This window comes from Electrophorus electricus, chromosome 18 (genome assembly GCF_041902795.1).
Source record: "Electrophorus electricus isolate QZ-2024a chromosome 18, ASM4190279v1, whole genome shotgun sequence".
In the NCBI taxonomy this organism is placed as follows: domain Eukaryota; kingdom Metazoa; phylum Chordata; class Actinopteri; order Gymnotiformes; family Gymnotidae; genus Electrophorus; species Electrophorus electricus.
In genome coordinates, this window is record NC_137514.1 from 15,536,353 (window position 1) to 15,552,118 (window position 15,766).

The 15,766-nt window shown below is 40.7% G+C and overlaps 4 protein-coding genes and 1 pseudogene across 4 annotated transcripts; all 5 read right to left on the minus strand.

Moving 5' to 3' along the window:
- Positions 1-3,372: 3,372 nt before the first annotated feature.
- Positions 3,373-4,923, minus strand: LOC118242684 (histone H3). The gene has a single exon (XM_035534795.2). The coding sequence runs from the start codon at positions 4,660-4,662 to the stop codon at positions 4,252-4,254; it is 411 nt and encodes a 136-aa protein (XP_035390688.1). The 5' UTR covers positions 4,663-4,923; the 3' UTR covers positions 3,373-4,251.
- Positions 4,924-5,119: 196 nt separating this feature from the next.
- LOC113568938 (histone H2A) lies at positions 5,120-5,662 on the minus strand. The gene has a single exon (XM_026997077.3). It carries the CDS (start codon positions 5,660-5,662, stop codon positions 5,276-5,278), a length of 387 nt encoding a protein of 128 aa, XP_026852878.2. The 3' UTR covers positions 5,120-5,275.
- A 1,133-nt stretch (positions 5,663-6,795) lies between these two features.
- On the minus strand, positions 6,796-7,870 carry LOC118242677 (histone H1 pseudogene; annotated as a pseudogene).
- Positions 7,871-12,587: 4,717 nt separating this feature from the next.
- On the minus strand, positions 12,588-14,949 carry LOC145652140 (histone H2B 1/2-like). Its single transcript, XM_081701734.1, has one exon. It carries the CDS (start codon positions 14,947-14,949, stop codon positions 14,575-14,577), a length of 375 nt encoding a protein of 124 aa, XP_081557860.1. The 3' UTR covers positions 12,588-14,574.
- A 486-nt stretch (positions 14,950-15,435) lies between these two features.
- LOC145652091 (histone H4) lies at positions 15,436-15,766 on the minus strand. The gene has a single exon (XM_081701542.1). It carries the CDS (start codon positions 15,764-15,766, stop codon positions 15,455-15,457), a length of 312 nt encoding a protein of 103 aa, XP_081557668.1. The 3' UTR covers positions 15,436-15,454.

The following is a 15,766-nucleotide window of genomic DNA, read 5'->3' on the forward strand; positions in this document are numbered from 1 at the left end:
GAAAACCTTAAAGCTTGTGACGTAACGATAGTCGTGTTTTCAACAGTGGATGCCAAAGTGATTTGAAGGCATGTTCAAAAGTGATAGCTTAGAACCATGTGTCAGTAATATTTGTCAAACCCTGAATAAATAAATGATAAATTGTACTTGTTCTTCCAGTGCTATTGTTATTCTTTGTAGTTATTTCTTTCATCCCTTTTCTTTCAGGAAATGCAAATGCAGAGATACGCTCGCACACACCGACACGCACACGCACCCACACATACACACAGTAGAAAAAATAGACCATCGCATAATCAAGAAGAAGACAGATTTGGCTAAGAACATATTGTGAGGGTAAAGAAGGAAATTGTTAATAAAAAGATTTAAGCTGTCTTCTGAAAGAACAAAATAGAAGTGCAGTCATACAGTGGCATGCAAAGATTTGAGCACCCCTGGACAAAATATATGTTACTGTGAACAGTTAATCAAGTTGAAGATGAAATTATCTCCAAAAAGCATAAAGTTAAAAGATGAAACACACTTTTCAACATTTTCAGAAAAAAAAAAAAAAAAAAAAAAAAAAAAGAGTACCTAGGAGATTTGAACACTCAAATAACTTTTCAACGACAAAATACTAGTCCTCTCACATTTTTGAACCATTACGAATATGGTTCAAAATAACATTTTGAATATTATGGAATGTTTCCATTTTGGCCAAAAGATGGAAGCAGAGGATCATCTATTTTATCACCTCCCATGGCGATTGGTCTACTAGACGGTTTTACTTGTATTTTTAGTCACGTTTTAGGTTTAGAAATACATCAATTTAAATGGAAAATGTGGAGCTCCATCAGAAACATGGCACTTGTAGAATAATAATAATAATAATAATAATAATAAGTTTCATTTATATAGAAACTGTCACAGACTCAAGGTCGCTTTACTATGACAAAGATGCAGAAAAAATACATTAAAACAATCAACACATTAATTAACAAATAAGAATAAGAAGAGAAGTTATGAGAAATGTTGAGGTGAGAGGTATGTTTTAAGTAGTCTAAAGCATAGCCTAAAAAAGTTGTAGAAATGTACAGAAAGAAGTTTAAATGCATTATATTGAAAGGAAACAGTAGTCATGAATTTTTTGGCCAAAACAGTTATATATTTTTATATGTTTTACTATTAAGAATTCAACGACAAAATACTAGTCCTCTCACATTTTTGAACCATTACCGCTATCCATAAGGCATGTAAACAACAACAATAAAGAGAAGTAAAATAATAAATAAAACATGAACATGAAATAATAGATAAAACAAAAGCATGAAAAAATTAATTTAACAATAATACATTCTAAAATTAACAATGAATATCAGTTTACATTACATATATGGAATTAAAAATGTACCTTTGAATGGAATCAGTCTGTATCCACTGTTACTTCAGGTCCAGTGTTGTAGAGGTATGAAAGACATTTCATTCACTTCTCCTAGACCTTTCTTATGGTCACAGTTTGGACAAAAATGTTTGTTTCACCTTGAGGGATTTTCTCTTCACCTGACGATGATGCACCATGCTCTGGGTTGAATTCTTCCTCATCTCCTTCAGACACCTCCTCCTCTTCTAAATCATTGTTCTCGTGTTCACTTCTGAGCATCTGGAAAAATGCACATCTACAAGCTGTTTGGCATTGAGATGTGTACCCATGGATTCTGCAAAAAAAGAGAACTGGGGATATTGTCATATGCAGCACCTTTAAAGTTTCTGGCTGCATTCACCATTAGCAAACAATGCTTGCAGAAAATGTTGCTTTTGTGTGAAATTGTTCTTCTATTGTTTGTAAACTTTGATAATGTGTGAGGTCATAAAGGGAAGATACTGCATATTCAAAAGAGCATTTTAATTTTGTTTGAGTTCAATCAGTAGCATACACTCACCATTATTATGTGTGTATGTTTGCGTGCACGCACATCTTGTTTAAATGTCAGGTCAAAAATGATGAAACACACTTTTCAACATTTTCAGCAATGTCAGTGTATTAGTTTGTTTTATACAATTGTGGAAAAAAAAAAAGAGTACCTAGGAGATTTGAACACTCAAATAACTTTGACGACAGTCTCAGACCTTCATTAGCCTGTTAGGCTTATGGCTTGTTTACAAACATTGTTAGGAAAGGCCACATGATGCAAATTTCAAAGCTTTATAAATACCCAGACTCCTCTAACCTTGTCCCAGAAACCAGCAGCCATGGGTTCTTCTAAGCCGCTGCCTAGCAAAATGAAAATGAAAATACTTCAGGCCTATAAAACAGGAGAAAGCTATAGGAAGACAACAATGTGTTTTCAGTTTGCCATTTCATGAGTTTGAAATGTAATTATAAAATGGTGCTTAACAGGAATAGTGGCAGTCAAGATAAGGGGTCTGGAAGGCCATAAAACATTTCAGAATCATTTCATGGGTAGAGGGAACAATGGATTCAATGAATTTCCAGCAAAATCTGGAAGCAAACATAACACTATTCTGTAAAAATGCTGAGGTTGAAAAGAGGACGGCTTCTACAAATGGATAATGATCCTAAACACACCTCAAAATCCACAATAAACTACCTCAAAAGGTGCAAGTTGAAGGTTTTACCATGGTCCTCAGAGTGCCCTGATCCAAACAGCATTGAAAATCTGTGGATAGACATCAAAAGAACAGTGCATGCAAGACAGCCCAGGAATCTCACAAAACTAGAAGACTGTTGCAATGAAGAATGGATGAAAATCCCTTAAACAAGAATCAGAAGACTCTTGGCTGGCTAGAAAAAGTGTTTACAAAATGTGATGCTTGCCAAAGCGGGTGCTACTAGGTACTAAGCATGTAGTGTGCCCGAAGTTTTGCTTTAGGCCCTTTTCCTTTTTTGTTATTTTGAAAATGTAAAAGATGTTAAAAAAAAAAAAAAAAAAAAAGTTTCAGTTTAAAATACAAAAGGAATGCGTCATCTTAAACTTTATGCCTTTTGGAGAGCATTTCATCTTCAACTTGCTTAACAGTTGACAGTAACATGCATTTTGACCAGATGTGCCCAAACCTTTGCATGCCACTGTAGATACTGTTATATGATATGATATCTGTTAAAAGGGCCTGGTGTATGGTACAGCAAACAAATGAACTATGGGGTTCCAGATGGGTAACTTCAGGAGTTCAGGAAAAAAAAAAGACCATAATGAGATTATGGAAATAAATGCATGAAAAGCATGCTTTGATCTCACATATTAAGTGCTTGTTGAACATGAATAAAATAAATACATACAGAAATAAATGCAAGTCTCCTATAACTAACCACGAGTAGGCTTACAATAAGAAGAAGAAGAAAAAGAAGAATCATCATGAAAGGCAAGTCAATTTCTATAAATATTTTTATTTGTCTTCAGAGCATTTTTTAGTTATTGTTTTAGGGCTTTTCTTTTTATGATGAAAGACAATTATTGTGTTTATTTCAACAGCAGATACAAAAGCAAACAAACCTTTATGAGAGTGGCTGTCAGCTAAGCCTAGAAATTATTTCTGAGAAGGACATACCCATTCCATAGGTTTATTATTATTGTTGGTGTTGTTTTTTTGTTGTTGTTGTTTCTCCCAAGAGAAACTGGCTAATTGTTCTGCATTATACATTTATATTCTGACAGCATTCTGATCAAAAATGAGCCACCACTAAATAAATAGTTCTCCGCAACTTGAAAGCTAACGACTTTCACAGAAAACAAAACAAATCATTTAAAAAATGAAACATTGTTTTTGTTCATTTTTTCCATGAAAGTTGTGTTACCACCAAGACACAAAGGTTAATAGAGAACAGGTCTGAAAACCACGTCCGTGTCTAGAATTTAGTTAATAGCACCAGTACATATTTATTTCAGTCGAAGAAAAGACACTGACATCTCTGAAAGACTTGTATCAGTTTCGTTTCTCAGTGATACATTTTGATGACGTGAACGTCATACTCCCGCTAGAGCACCGCTAACCCAGACGACCTTACTACAAAGTTTCTTGTCGACTCACAATACAACGCTCCTTACCGTTGCCATAGTTTCTCAGCTATGGAATTAACCCTCATAGCAAACTAGGTTGCCCGTAATCTAGAAGCACATGTCAGATGCACGTTATAATAACGACGTATCGGTGAGAAGCGTTGCCAAGGCGACTTGCTCATTTTGCAGCGAAACAATTTAGGTGGCTCTTAAAAGAGCCTTTGGGTATTTTGGGATATTACGCCGAGCGAGCAGTTTAAGCACGCTCTCCGCGAATGCGGCGGGCCAACTGGATGTCCTTGGGCATGATGGTGACTCTCTTGGCGTGGATAGCGCACAAGTTAGTATCCTCGAACAGGCCGACCAGGTATGCCTCGCTAGCCTCCTGCAAGGCCATGACGGCAGAGCTCTGGAAACGGAGATCGGTCTTGAAATCCTGAGCAATTTCTCTCACCAGGCGCTGGAAGGGCAGCTTGCGGATCAGCAACTCGGTCGACTTCTGATAACGACGAATCTCCCTCAGAGCTACGGTACCAGGCCTGTAACGATGAGGCTTCTTCACGCCGCCGGTGGCTGGGGCGCTCTTACGAGCGGCCTTGGTGGCAAGCTGCTTCCTCGGGGCTTTACCACCGGTGGACTTACGGGCGGTCTGCTTTGTTCTTGCCATAGCGACGCAATTCTACTCTTAACTGACGAAGAAAGAGAATAAGACACAACCACGACGACATCCTTTTTAAGCCATAACGCCGACCTGCGCTCATTGGGCGTCTTCAGTAAGCATGCCGTCCATTGGACAAATAAAGATACGTCACATCAAGTCAATTGGCCCGTGTTCCACTACGCGCACATTTCAAAAAAGCAAGCCAGTAAGCCTACTTTTGAGCCGTGCTCTTTATGTGCCTGCAGTGTACATTGTTGAACGTACTCCCGGTTACTTTTTTTTTTTTACATGTTTGTAGCACCAACAGCATCTTATTTATATATATATATAAATAAAATATATACACACACACACACAGCACTTCTACAAGTACGTATATAAATGTACGAGTACTAGCTTGCTTTCATCAAATGCTATTGGGCGCGTAAAAACGGGGAAGGTGTACGTGTGCTCAGACGTGGCGTGGTAATGGACAGCGGTGCCCGTTAGTCATTTAGTGCCCTCGAGAAAAATGCAAGGTAGAACAGACAGTAACATTAAAAAGTTGCACTTCCTCAGTCAGTGTGGGTGGCTCTTAAAAGAGCCTTTGGGATCTGCAGACAACGGAGCAGAGGTGAATTTACTTGGTCTTGACCGCCTTCTCGGTTTTCTTGGGCAGCAGAACAGCCTGAATGTTGGGCAGCACGCCACCTTGAGCAATAGTCACCCCTCCTAACAGCTTGTTCAACTCTTCGTCGTTACGCACGGCGAGCTGCAGATGACGAGGAATGATACGGGTCTTCTTGTTGTCACGGGCGGCGTTGCCTGCCAACTCGAGAATTTCAGCAGTCAGATACTCCAGCACAGCAGCCAAATAGACCGGAGCACCGGCACCAACGCGCTCGGCATAATTACCTTTGCGCAAAAGCCTGTGCACACGGCCCACAGGAAACTGCAGACCAGCGCGAGAGGAGCGAGTCTTGGCCTTAGCCCTAGCCTTACCGCCGGTCTTCCCTCTTCCACTCATTATGGGTACAACAGCGTCTTGAGAGCAAAGCTGAAATAATCGCCTATCACCTACGAGCGCTTCAGATATAGCAAAATCAACAGCTCTCCTATTGGCTAAGGAGGACAGGACGAATAACCAATCGCGAAGCACTCGTCCACTTCCAAAGCCGGCCTCCCTTTCCTTAGCCTGCAACTCTCCCTCCCATACGGAATCACTTCCAGTTCTTGTCATTCTTCTTCATATGGATTTCAGTTTGGAGCAAATAGTCTAAATACTTCCAAGTTATTTGTATTTTTATTATTATTATTATTATTATTATTATTATTATTATTATTATTAAGTCTTTTCATGATACGTACATGTATGATAAAGACAGGAGAGAATGTTCGAGGTACGGCATGGCTTATATCTTTTGGAAGATTGCCTGTACGATGTATTGTCAAATAGAGTTGTTTTGTTACAACTAAGGAATGTCCGATGTATAATTGCATGGCCGATGAAACGATAGAACATTTATTACTGCCGTGCACAAGGACTATTGAAATTTGGGAGAAAATGGAAGGTATTGGGTTTAAATGCGGTCGTAACAGCAAAAGTATTATGTATGGAGTGTTTAATGAGAATTTGACTGAGAATGTAAAGGACTTTTGTTGGATGATTGTTTGTGTGATAAATTCGAAGATTGGGAAAACACGACGTAAGATGATTATTGAACAATGTATAATACCTGCAGAAATAGTGTTTAAACAGATTGTGTGTGAGTTACAAAGGTTGAAGACGATTGATATGAGAGGAAAAAAGAAATTTCCCTGGACTCTTTTGGATATATAAATGGATAATGTATACCTAATTTACAGATATAAATTGTATTGTTAATTAGTAATCTATAGCGTGAAGGTAGTCTGGGTCCTCCGGTGGATATTGTTTGTGAGGTTTCTGTGGTGGAGTGTTTGCGTTGAATTGAATTTTCTTAATAATGGAAAGGGAGAAATAAACGGCACAGAAATCTGCTTAGGCTGTACAATATTTCTATGCAAAATGGAATTGGTCCTCGTTTTCCTTTCCATTTTTAAATTGACCGTATTAAAAAAAAATTCCATTCAATACAAACACCATCTAATGCTTCACTTTTCTTTTCCGTGTCCACTCAGTACGTCTATGGAAGAAATCGCACGTTAAAATAAACTCCGATTACACACTTGGCCGTATTAATTCGCTCGTAACCATTTCGAGAGTGTAAAGAAAACCGCTCTTTGGAAGAGAAAAGTGGGTGGCTCTTAAAAGAGCCTTTTGGGGATACCAAGACATGAAAACATGCACGTTTACTTCTTCTTGGGGGCAGCTTTTTTCGCCTTTGCAGCCTTTGGTTTGGCAGTCTTGGGCTTGGCGGTCTTTGCCTTCTTGGGGCTCTTGGCTGCCTTCTTCGGGGTGGCCGGCTTCTTTGCTTTCTTGGGGCTCTTGGTGGCTTTCGCGGCGGCAGCAGGCTTCTTCGCCTTCTTGGGCGACTTCTTTGCAGCGGCGGAGGCGGGCTTCTTTGCCGCTACCTTCTTGGGCTTTTTAGCCGCGGCAGGTTTCTTGGCGGGCGCTTTTTTCGCCTTAGGCGCGGCTTTCTTAGCGGGCTTTTTCTTGGCTTCGTCTTGCTTCTTGTTGAGCTTAAAAGAGCCAGAGGCACCGGTTCCTTTGGTCTGCACCAGAGTTTCCTTTGTCACCAAGCTTTTGATAGCAAGCTTGACGCGAGAGTTGTTCTTTTCCACGTCGTAACCACCCGCAGCCAAAGCTTTCTTCAGAGCGGCGAGAGAGACCCCGTTCCGTTCTTTGGAAGCAGAAACAGCTTTGACGATAAGCTCACCGACGCTGGGTCCCGCTTTCTTGGGTCTAGCGGCAGCTTTCTTCTTAGGCGCCTTGGCCGGCGCAGCGGCGGCTGGGGCTGGAGCTACTTCTGCCATCGTCGTGTTAACTACGAGAAATAGACGCGCGCAAACAGTACTCTACGTCGCACACACTGCTCTGTTGAGTTGAACCTCCCTCCTAGCGAGGGGCCGGCCTTAAAAGCCGCATGAGGACGGTGTAGACTCAACCCGCCCAGCACTCAGCGTCTGTGCTTCCGTGAGCTGCTCGCACTTGTGTTTTCTCATGACAAATCCGGGCCTAAATATACATGCTAAAACAATTTGTAAGTCGTCAAACAACGCGTTTCGCAAGAATGGGCTCTGTGGTTCACTTGCGTGCCAGAAAAGCCCGTGCAGCCCGATCTTGTTTTGCACAGCTGCCACAAAACGGTACTGCGCGACTGCCGCTCCAAATAAGATATGGTGTATTTCTAGGCATGTGGGGCGTGAAAATGTGAGAAATGAAGGCATACATCTAGCAAGTCCCAATATGCGCGTTGAAGGAGAGCCTGAGCAAAAGCATGGAGGTGCTAAGAGTGCGGCAGTGGTGTGTGTACTAGTTGAAAAAGGCCTTATGTACGTGCGAGTAAAACACAGGTGCAGGAGAGAGTGGCTGAGAGTGTACTTCCCGCAGCCAAGTGTCTTAGTCAAAGTAAAGCCACCAAAACCTGGCGCTCCTTGTCAGGTAGCTGGCCTCTAATTGGGCTGGAATCACGTGCTCCCCATTAGGGGAGGCAACCACGTGAGAACTCACGTCATTGCTGGGAGCCCAAGTTCTAACACTAAAGTAAATTACCCTGACCTCATCAGAACCCTCATTTGAATAACCCCAAGTTCCATCTAATCCAAAAGTGAATTAACCTTCCTCATCAGAACCCTCATTTGAATAACCACAAATTCACTCTAACCCTAAAGTGAATTACCCTGACCTCATCAGAACCCTCATTTGAATAACCCCAAACTCACCTTAAGAGATGTTTAGCATTTGCCCACTCTTTGTACTGCATACAGATCACAGCTATTCTTTACAGGCAATTCCTACAAGTTTCATAGCAGTTGATTCATTCCATTCTGAATGGTCTAGGGCTACGTGACCCCTTTGCCCCACATTGCATTCGCAAGATGCATCTATAATGTCCCATGCAAGAGACGGAGAAGTCTTGGAAAACCTAGCATGTGAATGCGCACATATATATGCATGTGTGAGACAGATAGAGAGAGAGAAGTTGGAGTTGTGCAAGATATGTGTATTCTGGGAGTGCGATTACTGAGCCACAGGACTGTGACTCATAGAATCACATCATATTTAAAAAAATAAATAAATAAACTAATTACAATAATTTTGTAGATCTGACCCACTAAACAAACCTTATGCATGTTCTTTTGAACATTTTCTGGATCATGTCATCAATAAGGTGTTGACCTAAAATGAAAAATCACAAGGCAAGTTTATCTATTGGCATTCAAAGTGCACAAAGCAATACAGAAGGTATTGACAGGGCATCACAAAAACTAACTTTGTCTCTTCTTGTCATTAGGGTTCTGAAGAAGTTAAGGATTGCATCCCATCATATATTGCACTAAAGAAGTAAGTTATTCCTTCTCAGCAGATGACTAGGCTTCTTCTACTACAAACAAGGCAAAATAAGTGAAAATAATATTAAAAGCTACTAATGAAATGTAACAACAAGAAATAATGCCATAATGTGAGCAATGAAGATTACAACAATAGTTGCCAAGGTGACTTGACATGCTTGTAGGCTACATCAGAACCAAACATACATACATAAATACATACATATATATACACACACACACACACACACACAAATATATATAACACAAGTGTCTTTGTGTAGTCATATAAAGTGATCAAATACATTAAAAAAAAAAAATGCAACTAAATGATGCCCAGTAAAACACTGCAATACTGATTGGGATGCTCTGCTAGTTGGAGCTTTGCTCCCATCTTGTGGCCAAACTATAAAACCAGCCACAAAATGAGTTGACTTATTTCTGTGTTCAAGAGACCTGAAGGGACAGTTGCATTTGGAATCAAGAACTGTTAACCATTTATTATTAGATTTGTGGTACAGCTTAAAGCTTGTGCACCGTGTCATAATGATAGTCCTGTTTTCAACAGTGGTTGCCAAAGTGATTTGAAGGCTTGTTCAAAAGTGATAGCTTAGAACCATGTGTCAGTAATATTAGACTATTTATTCAGGGGTTTGAAAAATTGTACATTCTTATTGTACTTGTTCTTCCAGTGCTATTGTTATTCGTCGTATTTATTGTTACGACCCTGTCTAGGCGATGAGGTCGCAACAGCATTTTGAAAAGACTGGTAGCAGGATGGTAGGTGGAATAATTAGTCACAAGACTAAACTGGTAGATGAGGTGAAATGTGTATTTAAATGGTGAACAAAGACACACACATCTACCTACAAACACTGAATTACTTCAGGAGTTGCCAAAATAAACAAAACCCACACTACCAGAAGAAACACCACAACTAAATACACTTTACAGGACAAAAATAAAATACAATCCTACACTAACTCCCTGACAATAAACAGACAATAACCCCAAACCAACAGGCACCACTCCCTACAATCAGTAACTATACATAAACATACACAAAAACCGTTCAACTATCACAGCGATCACAATCATAAACAAAACATAGGGAATACTAACATACAGACAAGGAAAGCACAGCAAAGATTTCAAACTCTCAATTCATATAGCAAAACACTAACACAAAAAGGAGCTTGGGCAAGCCACTGGCTTCTTGCAGCAGGGTCCTTATATAAGCCACAGCAATCCCAGCAATCACTCAATGAGGGGCGGGGCTAGCAACGAGGTGCACAGACAGCCCCAAATGCAGAACTGGATCAGGAGCACACTGTAGCACTCCAGGAGTGTAACACCCAACTTACGTGTGAGAACTGGGGGAAACACGACTCCAGCATACCTTAAATTCTCAACAATGCGTCAGCATCACATTCGCTACACCTTTTTCATGAACCATCTTGAGAGGATTGAGAGGACAATCATTGACCATCGTACGAGTCGCTGGTTACACATCTTGTTCAAAAACACCAAAGGATTATGGTCAGTATAATCAGTGATTAGATCTGAACTACCATCAAGATACACTTCAAAGTGTTGCAGAGCAAAAAGGAGTGCAAGGGCTTCTTTCTCAATGGTACTATAAGCTAACTGATGTTTGGAGTCCATACAAGAGAAGTGTTTTTGCATGAAAGTGAAGTCAAAGGTAAGACAACATCTGAAAAGTTTTTACAAAAGCAACGATAGTAGCCAGCCATCCCCAAAAACCGACGTAGGTCCCGTTTTGTCCGAGGAACTGGAAAAGCTTTGATGGCTTCTACCTTAGCATCCAAGGGACGCACCTGTCCACGTCCCACTGTTTTCCAAGGTAGCGAACCACGCTTGTCCTCAAATTCACACTTTTCCAAATTTAACACTAATGAAGCATCTCGCAATTTAGAGATTACGGTCTCCAGTGTCTTCAAATGCTGTTCCCATGTATCTGAATATACAACAAGGTCATCGAGATAAGCTTCACAATTCAATACACCTTTCATAAACGCAATCCAAAAGGCATAAATGTATTGCAGAAAGGTGTCCAGGGTAGCAAAAGCAGAGATCTCTGATGCATGATCAGTAAGAGGGACCTGCCAATAACCTTTAAGTAAATCTAATTTGCTGACAAACTTTGCAGAACCTACTGCAAAGCACTCCAGGAGTGTAACATTATTTCTCTCATCCCTTTGCAAGCTTTTCTTTCAGGAAATGCAAATGCTGAGCTACATCAAAACACACACACACACACACACACACACACACACACACACACACACACACACACACACACACACACACACACACACACACACACACACACACACACACACAGTCCATCGCATAATCAAGCAGAAGTCCGATTTGGCTAAGAATATATTGTGAGGGTAGAGAAGGAAATTATTAATAAAAAGATTTGAGCTGTCTTCTGAAAGAACAAAATAGAATTGCAGTTATACAGTGGCATGCAAAAGAAAAGCTTGGGCACCCCTGGTCAAAATATATGTTACTGTGAACAGTTAATGCAGATGATGTAACAACTCAAAAAGAGTTAGATGGGATGTGCGAACATTTTGACTTGTACAAACGTGTATCCGAGGCATCTTTGAATCATTCCAAGACTGAGGCGGTTTGGATTGGGGAACAAGGAGGAAGGAGTGCTCTATGTATCAGTATGCATGAGGAAATTAAAATCATTGGAATTTATATCGGTAACGGAAATTTAGTTGAGAGCAACTGGCAGAGGAAGCTACAGGAAATCACAGAGGAATCAAAGAGAATTATACACTGGGGTGTGAGCTACAAATCGAAGATCAAACTAATTAAGACATTCGTTTTATCAAAACTATTGTTTCTGTCCATCGTTTTTCCTCCAGCGGAACAAAATAGTGACCGAACTGAATAAAATATATATTAGAACAATGTGGGGTAATAACAGAGAAGCTACAAAAAGGGAATGTGTATATAAGAATAAAGAAAATGGAGGCTTTAATTAAAAATAAGTTTTTGTAGACATGTCAATACAAGCACTGGTAGGAAAGCTAAATGAATTGGTGAAATCTCAGACTGGGAAAAGAAGAAAGGAAAGAAAAGGAAGAATGTACCATACTATAAACTTTTGTGCTCAGATTTTGTTGATAAATGTAAAAGTTGGAAGATCGATTGGAGAACGCAATCGAATAAAACTATTTATAAAAGTATAGCAGATCATAAGTACAGAGGGCAGATACAGTCTGGGGATTGCGATGAAAGGGAGAATAAAAATCTGTTGAATTTGCTATCAGGAGAACATGTTTCAGAGAAAATAAAGGCTAGGATGTGGCTTGCTGAAGTGGCTAGGCTACCAACGATGTCTGTGGTTAAACGGAGTTGCTTTGTGAAGACGGCCGAATGTCCAATGCTTAATTGTAAAGGGAAAGAAACAATAGGGAAGAAACAAAGGAAGAAACAATAGGGAAGAAACAATTTAATCACAAAAACATAATATATCGTGCTTATAATGTGAACATACATTGTAAAAAGATCATTTTGTTTTAGATAGGTATACCTGCACAATTGTGAAGCAAATTGGGTCTACAAGAGCTAAAATGACTATGGAAAATATTTTTTTGTCTAGTGAACAAGTAGTGAAACAATGTATAGTAATTTTTTTAAAAAAGAGAGACAAAAGGATGACGAGGTGAAATGTGGGAAATTTTAAAAAAAAGTTTGTACTATGGATATGTGTGAAGTGTAAACATTTTGGAGAATTTCATGTAAGATGCTTATCTGTGACTTGGCCCATATGTAATCTTACTTTACTTTTCGTATGAAAATTATGAGAACTGACAGATAAAATTATTATAAAGTATAGATTCTCTCTTATGAAATATTGCTTTATAATGCCATTCGTATATAATGTTTTCATTGCTTGTTTTTGTGATATGAAAACGTAATAAAATCATTTAAAAACACAAGTGTCTGTCAAATCAGCCCAGTTTTAGTCAAAGGAAGCCCCCAAACCTGGCACTCTCACTTGAGCTGGCGCTCCTCGACAGGTGGCCGTCCTCTTATTTGTCTGGCATCAGGTGCACCTCATCAGGGGAGGCAACCACGTGAGCACTGTCAGGTGTCTGAGCTCACATCACTGCTGGGGGTAATGATGTTCCAACACTAACGTGAATTGCCCTCATCAGAACCCTCATTTGAATAACCCCAAGTTCACGCTAACCCTAATGTGCCTTACCCTGATGTCATCAGAACCCTCATCTGAATAACCCCCAAGTTCACTCTAAACCTAAAGTGATTTACCCTGAACCCATCAGACCCCTCATTTGAATAACCCCAAATTCACGCTAACCCTAATGGGCATTACCCTGATGTCATCAGAACCCTCATCTGAATAACCCCAAAGTACACTCTAAACCTAATGGGCATTACCCTGATGTCATCAGAACCCTCATCTGAATAACCCCAAAGTACACTCTAAACCTAATGGGCATTACCCTGATGTCATCAGAACCCTTATTTGAGTAAACCCAAGTTCACTCCTACCCTAGAGTGAATAACCATAACTTCATCAGAACCCTACATTGGATTACCCCAAGTTGTTTTTCATCATAATGGGAAATAACTTGACCTCTTCATAACCCTGAATTCTGCATTAGCCTAATCTCTTTCCTAGCTTTACCCTCTTACAAACCCCAATAACATTTCCAGTACCACACTTCCATGGTATGGCACATGTGTAACCTACTTCCAAATAGAATATCACTACAAGGCCTATCTGGACATTTTTCTCCTAACTTACTTCTTTAGCGCAATATATGATGGGATGCAATCCTTAACCCTTCCCAGCAAATGACTAGGCTTCATCTACTGCAAACATGGCAAAAGATGTGAAAAGAATATTAATAGCTACTAATAAAATGTAACAACAGGAAATGTCAATGTGGGCAATGAAGATTAAAGATTACAACAATTGTCATGGTGACTTCACATACTTGTAGGTTACATCAGAGCCAATAATATATATACACAAAGATACTTGTCCTAAAGTGACAAAATGCATATAAAAAACAAAAAAACAAAGACAACCAAAAAAAGGTTTCATACAAGACTGTGACCCAGCTCTGGGGAGTAGAAACGGGTTTCCAAATCCCAATCTCAAGAACTTCAAGTTTCATTTAAATTACAAGATACATGCGGCCGAATAAAGCACACGAAAATAATTTAATAAAACGCGCGGGAAAGGGGAAGACGGACGACGTCAAAGCGCACAAAGGGAAGAAAGACGACGGCACAGCGCACAAAAACACAAGCGCTACTTCAGCTACTACTCCTTTCCTTTTCTCGTTTTACGGTACATGCACACCCACACGATGGAAAATGTCTTTGGTGAAAACGTGGGTGGCTCTTAAAAGAGCCTTTGGGGTAGTCAAGTCGCACTATGACGCTTTACTTGGAACTGGTGTACTTGGTGACGGCCTTTGTACCCTCAGATACGGCGTGTTTAGCCAGCTCACCGGGAAGCAGCAGGCGCACGGCCGTCTGGATCTCTCTGGAGGTGATGGTCGAACGCTTGTTGTAGTGAGCGAGACGAGAAGCCTCACCAGCGATGCGCTCGAAGATATCATTCACAAAAGAATTCATGATCCCCATAGCCTTAGAAGAGATACCGGTGTCGGGGTGGACCTGCTTCAAGACTTTGTACACGTAGATAGCATAACTCTCCTTCCTGGTCTTTCTGCGCTTCTTGCCTCCTTTACCAGTCGCCTTGGTCACCGCTTTCTTAGATCCCTTCTTCGGGGCGGACTTCGCTGGTTCGGGCATGACGTTCGTCGTTGAATAAACCACAAAGGAATGAGAAACGGCGCGTGCACACCCAGTTTATTTAGACTCTGGTATTCTAATTAGAACATACCCTCGCCTCCTCGGTCATGACAAGCCATCATTGGCTAGAAAACAACCCCTCCTCTCACAGGAACCTCCTATCGTTGCTCCGCCACTCCATAGCGTTTACCTCTTAATCCCGCCCTGCCATGTCTATCTTTAACTTTCCCGCCCCTTCTTAGGAAGGAGGCGCAGAAAGCCAAACCAAGTCTCCACAATGCTTATTCTTTGCTTCCTTTCTTACTTTGGGAAATATGTTTTAAACATTATCGTGACTTATTTTGGGCTGGGATCTGCATGTATACAACATGCAAACAGCCCTTATCAATATAGGACAATAAGTCCTTTGGGCGCTTATAGGCGGTCATAGCCGCACGGAACAACTCTTTAACTGAATGTATGGGTGGCTCTTAAAAGAGCCGTTGGTTTCGTTTGAACTCAGTGTTTACCCTCCGAAGCCGTACAGAGTACGTCCCTGGCGTTTCAGAGCATAAACCACATCCATGGCGGTGACAGTCTTTCTCTTGGCATGCTCGGTGTAGGTAACCGCGTCCCTGATGACGTTCTCCAGAAACACTTTCAGCACGCCACGGGTCTCCTCGTAGATCAGACCGGAGATGCGCTTCACACCGCCACGACGAGCCAGACGGCGAATAGCTGGCTTAGTGATACCCTGGATGTTGTCGCGGAGTACTTTACGGTGACGCTTAGCGCCACCTTTCCCCAGACCCTTACCACCCTTTCCTCTGCCAGACAT